The following is a 12,346-nucleotide window of genomic DNA, read 5'->3' as shown; positions in this document are numbered from 1 at the left end:
TCAATTGAAATGCCTATGGATCCAAAGAGTCAGTTGCATTTAAGATCTTCCTGGTATATGATTTTTGTGCAACCACTGAACTACACCACCTGATTCAATCTGAGTGTTTTCTTTTAAGTCTACTGCAGCCAGGGAGGTGGCAGTAAAAGGAAACATCTACAGTTACGCTGTTACCTGCACACTCTAGGGCAGCAGTTCTCAAACTTTAGCAACCCGAAGACATGCATTTTGATTTAAAATTTTTCAGGGACCCCAAACCCCCCTGTTCAGCCCTTGCCCTGCCCCTTTTCTGAGGCCCGCCCCTGCTCACTCCATCCCCCCTCCCTCCCTCGTGCTCCCCCACCCTCGCTCACTTTCACCAGGCTGGGGCAGGGGGTTGGGGTGCAGGCTCTGGGAGGGAGTGTGGGTGCAGGAAGGGGTGAGGTGCGGGTTCTGGGAGGGAATTTAGATGTGGGAGGGGGCAAGGGGTGTGGACTCTGGGCTAGGGCTGGGGTGCGGGAGGGGGTGAGGGAGGTAGCGCTTACCTCAGGTGGCTCCCAACCGGCACATCCTTCTGGCAGAGGCTTCTAGGCTGGGGAGGGCAGGGGGTCTCCTCGCACTGTCCCAGCCCGTGGGCACCGCCCCCGCAGCTCCCATTGGCTGCAGTTCCTGGCCAATGGGAGCCGTGGAGTCGTCACTCGGGGCGGGGGGCAGCATGGGGAGACCCCCTTGCCCCACCCCCTGGGGCCGCAGAGACATTGCCTATCCTGGAAGCGCTGGCACGGAGCCAAATGCCCTGCTCCTACCCCTCCCTCCCAGCAGTTCCTTCACAGCAGTTCCCCAGCAGGAACTGGGAGGGAAGGGGAAGAGTTTCTCAGTGGGATCCGCGGACCCCCTGAAGTACCCTTGGGGACCCCCAAGGATCCATCGACCTCAGTTTGAGGAATGGTGCTCCAGGGCATCAACCATTACCCTTCCATGAGCTCAAGACATAGCCTTACACTCTGTGGGTTTGCAGGGTCTTTTACCAGTGAAAGAGCCTGACACAGTGATGTCCTAAATCTCTATTAACAAACACCAAAACAGAATGCAAACGCTAAACATACAATGCTCACCACTCCCAATAACTTTTCTTGCTGGTCAGTCAGGATCAGGTCATCTGGGGTCTCCAGCTTCTGCACAATATAGTTGTCAAGGTGTTGGAATCTGGCAGCTCTGATCTTGAGCTGAGTTGGTTCCGAAGAACTTGCTTTTGGACCCCAGTTTATATAGTGAAACTTGTGTCCTGCTTAGCTATACCTTAACCAATCATTTTACTAAAGCATTACAAAATAATTCCTTGACTAATCCTAGCATATTGCGAAACAATTCTTCAATCAGTCATACCCACCATCTTAGTTGATTTATACCTTGAAAAATTAGTTACATAACAAACAGAAACAATCAAAGAACCAGGCAGAAGCCATAGAGATCAACAATAGAAAAGTAGGGACCATAAAGGCAAAAGAATAAAGTAGTAGAGATTTCACACCCACAACTGTTAAGTGATTCCTTTCCAGACAGAATGGTATCAAACAAAGTTTTCTTTAAACATCTTAAGATTTGTTTCTTTATCTGGTGATTGGTGGGTGCTATTAGGGCAGGATTTCCTTCTTAGCAGCCCAATATTACATTATTTTACTGTAATTTAGAAGGAATGTGAGGATGTGACTTCCTGCTTCTTGGCTCCTGGCTGCTACTCTGCTAATATGGCTGCAGAAGAAGGCCTCAGACCTTACACTGCAGAGAAGGAAAAAAACATGTATGCTGTGACAGTTGAGTTCAGCCCTACGCAAGACATAGAAGGGCATATAACATATAATCGAAATAGACAACATAAACACATTGTGATATCCAGAGGATGGATCTATCTTTAGGTCATTGTTTACCACCCAAAAAAAGTTTTGGTAATGGATGAAAGTGGTTTTTGCTGTATACATTTTCAGTAAGTAACCCTTTGCTCATTCCTGTAGAATTGTTGCTATACTTTCACCGACTTAACAAGGTTTAAATTGGCATCAGGGACCCAATTCTTCTTTTGGTGGCTTCACTGGAATAGCACTCACGTAAATGAGGGCAGAATTTGGCCTCACGAGCGCTACCTTTGGTCAAAGCATGCTCTATTCTTGAGAGCATTCCGCACCAAAAAATTAAAAATTCTGTTACATTTATTTGTCAAATAAATGTAGAGGCTTCAGCATGGCATTGGGGAGCACAGGCCACTGGCTGCACAGAGGTGGGAGATCACAGTGCAGCTTCCCTCCCCCCGCCTCAGGACACGGACTCAGCGGTGAGGCTGCACCCAACCCTGGCACAGCACAAGGACCGGCCCTGCCCCAGAAACACCCCATGGCCTACTCCTCAATGCCAGGTTCACCAGGTGTGGGCAGGCAGGCTCGGCAAGGCAGGAGCCAAGTGTGGAGGGGCTTAGTGTGGGGGGAGATCCAGGTATGGGTTGAGAAGGTTCTGTGGGGGGCAATCTGGATGCTGGTGGCTGAGTGGGGGATCTGGGGCCGGGGGGGGGGGAAACCTGGATGTGCAGGGGCTTGTTGGGTTGTTCTGGATGCAGTGGTAATGGGAGGAGAGTCCAGGTGAAGATGGTTGGGGCTCGATGGGGTGGTCCAGGTGCAGGGAGAGTGGGGCTTGGCGGGGGAAGGGGATTCTGGGTGTGTGGAGGGGATGAGGCTCAGTGGGAGGGTTTGAGTATGAGGGGGTGTGGATGCATGGGGGTTGGGCGGATGGGGGAACAGCTCCCTGTACAGTGATCCCTCCCCCTGCAGCTGAGGAGCAAGGGGTGCAGGAAGTATGGGGGGAAGTGGGGAAGTTTGCAGCACTTCCTACAGCCAGGGGAGAAATCTAGGGGTGGGTCTGACATGGCCCTGAATGCCATGCAGGGGAAGAGGAAGTCCTTTCTTTCCCAGCCCAGCCGGGACTAGCAGCTGAGCCTGGTGCAGGGTAGGAGCCACTAATCCGGTGTTCCCCAGTCCCGCCCCTTGCCCCACAGTGATTTACCTCTCTGCTGGCTGCTCTGGGCACCCAAAACGTACTGCTTGGGGAGGGTCGCATGATGGTTCTTGTGGCTTCCCTTTGCAGCCCTGTCAGAAAGTAATTTTTCTGCAGGGAAGCAATCAAATCTGTGGGGAACATAAATTCTATATATGTACAGTGGCGCAGAATTCCCCCAGGAGTAATGCTCCTTCCCTCTTCTTTGTGGATCTTGGTGCTCCCTTTTCTATCAAGTACTGGTGTAGCAGACATGACTTTTCTGAAACTTCATTAATGAAACCTAGCTGTCTAGATCTCTGCAGGAAACTTTAGGTGAGCATGCTAATGGAGTTTGGGCACATAAAAGAATATGATTGTCAAAAGAGAGCCTACAAATGTAATGGTTTTTCAAGAACATTTGTAATAAAATTCTCCTGTAAAGGGAAAGGAGAGGAGAGGTATTGAACCACTAGGAGATGGTGCAGATCAGATCCTCAGTAGGTATAAATCAACATAACTCCACCGACTTCAATGGCTTTTTTGCAATGCATTCACTTTGGAGCTGATACCACAGCAAAGCAAATTTACTTATGAAACCCTAGTGGTATATACAGTACCAACCTTATCAAACCACAATCTCTCCACTGCAGAGAAGAACATTAAACATGCAGAAACAAAGCAGAACTTCACTAATTCCAACTCTGTTAATCCGTGTACTTTGTATTTCATGCAGAAAAGAACTTTTTCCAATTCCCACTCTCCTCCCACTTCCCAGCAAACACTAAATAGCAGAGTTATGTTACTAAATTTATCATTTAAAAAAATGCACTTATGAATGTATTATGAAATATTCTTTCACTTATTTAAACTACAGTTGTCAAAATAGTTTAATAAAGGGCATTTGTTGGACAACATCCTTGCCCTTTTTATTTTTATTCATTTTATTCTCTTAATTTGCCAACTTCAGTAGTTTTGAGGGGTCTCTGTGTTACTACTGTAAATCCAGCACATTTTAAAGGTTTCATTTTTCATGATCGGAGGCATCTAGCCGTCCTCTTCTGCCTCCCTGTCCTTTTTGTCTTTCCTATATTTTAAATATGGACCTTTTTTCTGTTCCTATTTAGGTACTGCTATGTGGATATTTGTTAGCAATGACTGATGTGGAATCTACATATGCAGATTTTATTGCTTCAGGAAGAACAGGTAGAAGAAATGCACTACATGATATACTGGTGTCCTCTACAAGTGGGAACTCTAGTGAACTATCCCTAAAGTTATCAGAACTTGATATAAACAAAAGAGGTAAGCACTTATATTCTTTTATTTCAGCTGTTAACAAAAAAGAAAACAGAAGAAATGAGTACTTTAGTAAATCTGGTTGGTACACACACACTGCTCCCTATGGGTGAATGAATAAACTCCAACCCTTCATCTGATGATGCAGAATCAGTGGGTTTTGCTACTCATATAGACGCTCAGATTTAAAAATGTCTTCTCTTCCCAAACTCGACACACAACAGAAATGAGTAGTGATTTTTCTACAGTGCGTTGGAGCTGGTGACCTATATAAGGGTTTTGCTTACAGAAGATCAAATATTCTTTCCATTGTGAAAAAATAAGGTTAAAAGTCAGTTCAGAAGGTAATTGTAAAATGCCTTTATGGTTGGTTTTTAATGTGGGCTTTTGTTTTTTTGTTTTTGCGGGGAGGCTTCATCTCCAATGTTCGGTTATACACCCACTCTTGCTTCTTTGGAGGCTATGGGGTAGGCTAGTGGACACAGCCTAGGAGCCAGGTATGCCTGAGTTATTCAGTTGTGTATGTTTGCCTTCGTGTTTTTTAATTTTGGCTCTGCCATTAGTACACTGCATGGGCTTGCACCAACTCATTTAAGCTTTCTCTCTGCTTTTCCAACTGTATAATGGGAATAAGACAACCCTATCTAAAAGATTATTGTGAGCAGTAATTACTATTTGTACAGCAGTTAAGACAGTGATACTCGTGATTATTCTTGTTTTGTTTTATTTGAAGTGTCTTTTCCTATTGATTCCCACACACACATGCACACACCTGTAGTAAATACTGACATTTTTTTCCTTTGATTCTAATAGCCCTGACATAAACCTGTACGTACTCCATCTGTAGCAGATTGTTTGGCCCTAATTGGAGGAGAAGACAATGAGTCTGAGAAAGGACAATGAGATTGTGGAGTTTGTTTGTTTGTCTTCCTGGACTTGTGTAACAAGGCAACTTGTATCCTTAGTAGATCCACCTCCAATGCAATTACCATATATAGCCTTCTGGGGCTGTATACTCAAAATTCCTACAGCTAAGATTCAGCTTATCCCTTTAAACTTTCTTCCTACCATAAATTTTACATTTTACAAAACTGCAGTTACACAGTCAAACTTCAGTGTTTTGACTGCGTTCAGTATCTCTTAATGATGGAGCACTAGCTAGAGTGACTTTCTTTTGTGATCATTCAAAGGAATTTGATTTAATTTGTGTTAGCATATTTATCACATAGATACAGTAGGCTTTGCTGTGATGGGAAGGAGACTTAAGATCCTGAATCTTCATAAACCTTGGAAATGGTTAAATAATGATTAGCCTAAATTTGATACATGTTTCAAGATTATATTTAGTTTGTGTGAGACCTCTCTTGCAGCTTATGTAAATGCTAATATTTTCAGACAAGTTTTCAGAGCAGCCCATAAAATCTTATAAGGTTAACAAGGTACATGGAAATGCCATCCTACCTCCTCTTAACAATATATCCAGCTATGTAGTTTAACCTTCTGGATTAGCCTTCCCGATGTTCAGAGAAAAAGATGGCAACAAAAAGTATTTTTTTAAAAGTATTATGTATAAGTCAGCCCATAATTAATAGAACAAGCATCAGTGTTAGTGAATGCATCCAAATAGCAACCTCCCATGCTTGCCTTTGGTCAGGTTGGTAATTATCATTATTGTAAATTTTCTTATCAACAGGAAGCTATGAAAAGTTCACCTTTAATAGCTGATGCTCTTCATGAACTTGGTATTTTATTTATTTGTGCTGTGCCACTGCATATTAGTAGAGAAGTGAATGGTTTCATGTATGGGTGTATGCATGAAGATACAGTTGCAGATATTCAGTGTCACTTGAATTAGTAGAAGATCATACATAGATGGTTAAACCATAATTTTCTTTTTAATCTTACTATGTTCAAATAGTGGAACGGCCTACAAAATAATCACAGGGTATACTATAATGTAATGCCCTGCTGGCTGTGCGTGGCACTGCAGGCACTCCCTTCCTCAGTTTCCTCCCCGCTAGAGTTTGTGGCTCAGCCCTTGGGCTGGGTCACTCTGAGTTCAATCTCCTTTTGAAGTAATAAGTCCAAACAAAAATCCCAAAGAAACAAAAGGATTCTTCTGGCCTTCAGGGCTTCTCCAATGCCCCGCCTCTGGGCCTTGTTCCCAGTCCCTTCTGGGTTATATGTGTGTGTGTGTGTGTCTCTCTCTCTCTCTGGGATAGATCCCCAACTTCCAGGCTCCTTCTCTGGAGTCCCCTCAGTCCCCTCAATTTGGGCCTTCCATAGAAGTCTCCCTACTATCTGTTGTTCCTCTTTACTCCAATATAGAGCCCTGTGTCTCCAGACTGGTTCCCCTGCAGTACCCAGCTTCCTGCAGACCCTGGCTCTCTGCCTCCCACAGGAGCCTTCCAGCCTACTGTGTTTAACTCCCTAAACAGAGCTTTGTCAGTCTTCTAATAAGGCCCAGGTGTCCATAAACTACCACCTGACCCTCGTTAGCCCCCGGGCTGGAAAGCACCTAATTAATTATGGCACAGATGTTACTGGCCCATTTCCCCTTAAAAAGGCCATCACCCTGTGATAAATGAGGAGTGGTGGGGGTTGCTCCCTTTTATGGACACCCAGCCAGCCAGTTAGCTATAAAGTCCCTCTTGGTGGCTGTTCTCTGCTCGTTTTACCTATAAAGGGTTAAAAAGTCTCCCTGGCAAGGTAGAAGAAAAGGAGTGGGCACCTGACCAAAAGAGCCAATGGAAAGGCTAGAACTTTTTAAAATTGGGGGAAAAAAGCTTTCCCTTTGTGTGCTGTTGCTCTCCAGGAAAGAGGGGAACAGGGAGCAATTATGCTATAAGCAGCTTTAAGCCAGGTATGATCATAGATCATCAGATCATACCTAGAACTACTTATTTGGAACCCCCAAATGTGTAAGTAAATCAGGAATATTTAGAAAGATGCAATTATGTTTATTTCTACTTATTTCTTAGGGCTAGTAGATTCTTCTGTGCTAACCCCAATTGCTTTTGTTTTGCTGTAACCTTTAAGCTGGACCTCAAGAAAGTTATTCTTGATGTTTAATTTTTGTAAGTGGGGTTTTTTTTTAAATCTAGCAAAAGCCTAAGTTCCAGATGTATTTTCTTTCTTTTTGTTTTTAATAAAATTTACCTTTTTAAAAACAGGATTGGATTTTTGGTGTCCCAAGAGGTTTGTGCATGTTTTTTTCATTAGCTGGTGGCAACAGCTGATTTCTTTGTTTTCCTTTCTCAGCTCTTCTTTGGGGGGAGGTGGGTGAAAGGGCTTGAGAGTACCCCACAGGAAGGAATTCCCAAGTGGGCCTTCCTGGGTTTCTAAGGGGTTTTGCATTTGAGTGGTGGCAATGTTTACCAAGCCAAGGTCAGAGAAAAGCTGTAACCTTGGGAGTTTAATACAAGCCTGGAGTGGCATGTATTAATTTTTAAAATCCTTGTGTGCCCCCACCTTTGCACTCAAAGTGCCAGAGTGGGGAATCAATTTTGACACACCCTATGACAATGTTTAGATGTTTGAGGCCATAAGGCCTTATGATCCTCTAATCTGACCTAAGCATGACTTAGGCCATAGAATTTGACCCAGTAATTCATGCATCAAGCCCTATAATTTTTGCTGTAATTCAATCTTTAGACTTTAGACAAGTGACAAATAATCCACCACTTTGCTTGGTAAATTGTTTCAATGGTTAATTACCTTCTTATTCCAAACTGAATTTGTCTAGCTTCAACTTCCAACCATTGGATCTTGTTATCTAGAGGCTAAAGCCCTTTACTATCAAATGTGTTCTGCTCATGTAGGTACTTATAGACTATTATGAAGTCACCTCTTAACCTTCTTTTAGATTAACTAAATTGACTGAACTCCTTAAGTTTATCACTGTAAGACATATTTTCCAGTCTGCAAATCATTCGTGTGGCTTATAATGAGACAGCAGAAGCAGTGGCGTATGTGGAGTGTGGTCCGTAGAGAAAGTACTACACATAGTGAATTACGATAACTGTTCAGCCAGAAACAGGTTTCTCAAGATGTCTTTAAATTTGCAGTCTTGATATTTCATCAATATCTTTAAATCGTATTTGAATTAAATGCACCATTATTTTGTCAGCATCGTAGTTCTCCTTTTGGTTTTATTTCTCAGATATCTTCTGACACTTCTTAAATTTGAGAGACCATGGGGGTGAGGCCAGTATCTTTTATTGGACCTACTTCTGAAAGCTTGTCTCTTTTACCAACAAAAGTTGGTGCAATAAAAGATCTTACCACACCTATTTTATCTCTCTAATATCCTGGGACCAACACAGCTACAATAACACTGCAAAATTCTTAAATTTGGCAAAGGATAAAATTTTATTCCAGGATCAAAATGCAGACCTAGAATGGATCAGTCTGAAAACTGGTTAGTTTTTTTCCCCAATCATTCCCTTCCTTTGTTTGTTCCTTGCAGAAGGCGAAGGAGATGCACAAAGAAACCCAATTGAACAAGTTGGGGAGACCCAGGGGGAAGCAGTGAAACAAGAAAGCTGACATCCAACTTTGACCGACAGGAGCAGCTGCTGGATGTTTGCAGACTGCAGGAGTTTACTGGAACAAATTTGTTTCCATGAGCAAGCTGGTGGAAAAGAAAATGGATGCGTTTCACTGCTGGAACCTGCTCAACATAATGCTAAAAATGGGGACGCAGGCTGTGACAGCAGACAGAATTTTTTCTACCTCTGTCATTAGCAATGGTTGAAACGTTATTAATCGTGGGACATTGTCATCGGATGGATCTTTTCATAACAACCACTTGATGGGAATGCTTGTAGAAAGTAGAACAAAATAGATAATTCTTGTAGCAAATGGTCTTTGAACCATCAGAGGATTTAATTGTGTTCTGTGGCAAAGGTTTGAGTGATCCTCAGAGTTTAAAATTCTCTGGCCAAAGTGATTACCTAGTAAAAGAACTGTATAGAAAGCACTGGTTTTAGAACTCTGCATCTGTGATTTACAGCTCTGTTATTTACAATGTTTTGTATTGTACTACTTAGACGCTCCACTCTGCCCTGTCTCAAATGCTTATGAAGAATATTTCTGTTACTGTGAATTTTTCTACCACTTGTTTGAAAGGGCTGGTTTTTTTGCATAATGTGGTGGTGTGCACATGATAAGTTAAAATGTCAACTGCTAAATTGATTATGCCTAAAACTATTGACTCATCAGCACTCCAATTTATTACTAAATGAGCCTTCAGAGTGATTCACTAATGTGAATATTCCCTCAGTTCAGTATGTCTTGTGTCTGTGGTACAGTTCAGCCACTTGACTGTACTTCGTTGCAGATCAGGGATTCGAACTGAATCTTTACACTTTGTTTTTTCCCCTATATTTTTTCTCGGATTTATAAATCTTTCTCTGGGCTTTTTTTTAAAAAAAACAGAGAAAGTCCAATCATTTTATTATTATTGTTTTAAAGTAAATGTATAACCTGTATGGTTTGAAAAACATTGATTTGAAAATAATGAAGCCCATGGTGCTGGTGAAGCTGTGGTTCCCTGCTGTTAAACCTAGTTGTTGTCTACATGAGAGAAATTGACCAGCCTGGCTGTTCCAGAATAACTATTCTGATATAATTGAAGCTATTCTGGAATAACTCCCCTCTGTGGACTTTCGATTCTGGAATGAAAGTGATTTTATTCCAAAATAACTCCTCTGCTTTTGTGAGAAGATTCATTATTTATTTTGGAAGAAAGTCACTCTGACTCCAGAATAATGTGTCCTCCTGGGTAAATTACTTTGGAATAATTATTCTAGAATAAGGGATTCTGCAGTAGCTATGATAGTCAATTTCCCCTGGGCAAAAAATGCCAGAGATTTACACTAGTGCTAAGTCTTGGGGCAAGCCCACATCTCCCTGACCTAGGTGAGTGAGAAGAATGACTACTACTGTGGCAACTGCATTCGCACCAGTCACAGAGTAAAAAGAAGAAAAGCCTTTTTTTTTTTTTTTTTTTTTTTTTTTTTAAATTAACAGATAGTGATGTCACATTTTTTCCTTTGGTTTCAAATGTTGTGCACTTTTTAATGTTTGTAAATTCTTACTGATTACTAGTGTGATTGCTTTCTGGTATATTACTCATCAGTTAATGAAACGTTCTTTACTGTTATGGCCACGGCTGTTGTTTCTACAATATGTATCATGATATTTGTCACATGAATTTTTTGTGAGATGTGTAAACTCTCTCTGATCAGTATTATGAGCTCATTTATTAGTGTTAATAAATAACAAACCAGCAGTTTGCCTGTGGTTCATTAGCACAATCTGGCCCCTTTTACCTCCTGTTGTCTGGAAGTTGGATAGCTGGCTGTCAAACTCATAGCATTTCTGGTGCCTGCAGGAGTAGCCTGTTTCCTTTCAAGCTAACTGCTGATAAACTCAAACTAATTGTGCCTTGACTGGTTTCCCTTGGAGTTCCTTTGAAGAAAACTAAATTGTTGTTCAAAGGTTCTCCCTCACTTCTCCATCAAGACCTGAAATTCGGTGCGGGGGGCGGGGAGCATGATTTTCCACTGTGGCATGAAACAGTTAACATCATCCCAGCACTAACAGTGCAAAGAAGTAAGACTCTAGTACCCAACAAAATACCATTTTGCTATTCCCTTCCTCCAGATTTACAGCTATGTTGGATATTTGCTAGGAAAGTGCCATCAAGGAGTACCAGCAGGAATAAATAAACATAATGCCTTAGCCCAAGTGTTTGTCCTTGCTTATTTTCTTCATTTTTTCCCCCATCTCAGTATGTTTTCCTTCTTCAATCTCCTATTTCATGGACTAGAATTCCATTTTCTTCTTCCAACTCTAACTCTTTGTTCTTTCCCCTTTATTTATTCCCGTCTTGCTGTGCTTCCTATGCTCATCTTTCTTAAGGGAAAAATGGTACCTTTCTTGTTTTTCTAAGAACCCAGTTCTGCTGTTGAGATGGCATTGAATTCTGTTTATCGCAAGAACTCTACATACAAGTTGCTTCTCTCTCTAGCATCAGAGTGCCTCAGTTCAAGTTACCACTTAACTTGAGGAAGGGTGGCAGAATTGGGCCCTAAATATGCGATTTCATCCCTTCTTGGCTGTCTCTAAATCCCCACTGCCCCATCCTCTGTCCTTTACCTTTCCCCATGCCTTATTGTCTCATCTCTTGTGGGAAAAGCCCTAGAGAGTTTGAGAATTTTAATCCAATATGATTCTATAGAAATTACTCTAAAACCCTAAAGGATGTAACCAACATGGACTTAATAGGGTGACTTAAAAATTCTGTAGAAAGGCTACAACTGTTAAGGTGGGCTATTCCGTGGGCTCTTTTTCCATAGTGTTCCCTTCCCTTATCCCCTCACATTTCTGTCCTTCACACTCTTCCCTTGTCTTTGTTGGTCCTATTAACAAATGGAAAACTACATTTAGTGGTGGCTGAACTTGCAGCAGGACATGATGTAGCTACCAAAACCTTTAAAAGCATGGAAATCAGAAATTAAGGGAAACACTTGTGTATTCCTTTCCACCTTCATCTTGCCTATGCTATTGGTAACACACTCTATAAGGCTTTCACTTCCATCTCCAACAGATACTAGAAAAACAGTAAGAACCCTTACTACATCAAACTTGCATTCTAATGTCAAATCTTAGCAATGATTCTTGAATGCTTTTAAATCAACTGATCAGCACATCTGACTTGCACACATTCCATGCATCTGAGTAGTCATGCCATAAGTATGCTAGCAGCACTGTTGCAGGCAATGGGAAAGTGGAAAGGAATGAATAAGTCTTTCCTCTAACGTATTTCTATGCTTTTAAGTTTCTGTGTGGATGGAGTATGTTCTGCCACAAAGGATGCATCCCATGGTGTTTTAGATTTCTTGTAAAAGAAGAACAAAGGAAAGTGAGGCAATCCAGCAGGAATAAAATGCTCAAAAAGGGTGATTTTAAAACTCTTGAATATTCTCATGTTATCAATTCCTTTTTCATCAAACCAGCATGAAAATACTGTTCAAAGTTT

The 12,346-nt window shown here is 41.9% G+C and overlaps 1 protein-coding gene across 1 annotated transcript in view; it reads left to right on the top strand.

Annotated features, from left to right (window-relative positions):
- PKIA (cAMP-dependent protein kinase inhibitor alpha) overlaps positions 1-10,594 on the top strand; it is a 60,876-nt gene extending 50,282 nt beyond the window's left edge. Inside the window, exons 2-3 of the mRNA XM_038388230.2 lie at positions 4,128-4,305; positions 8,768-10,594. Of these exons, the coding sequence (XP_038244158.1) occupies positions 4,155-4,305; positions 8,768-8,847 (231 nt within the window). The 5' untranslated portion in view covers positions 4,128-4,154 and the 3' untranslated portion in view covers positions 8,848-10,594. The remainder of the gene's footprint in view (positions 1-4,127; positions 4,306-8,767) is intronic.
- The last annotated feature ends 1,752 nt before the right edge of the window (positions 10,595-12,346 follow it).

This window comes from Dermochelys coriacea, chromosome 2 (genome assembly GCF_009764565.3).
Source record: "Dermochelys coriacea isolate rDerCor1 chromosome 2, rDerCor1.pri.v4, whole genome shotgun sequence".
Taxonomy (NCBI): domain Eukaryota; kingdom Metazoa; phylum Chordata; order Testudines; family Dermochelyidae; genus Dermochelys; species Dermochelys coriacea.
This window is presented reverse-complemented; position numbering and strand designations above follow the sequence as displayed.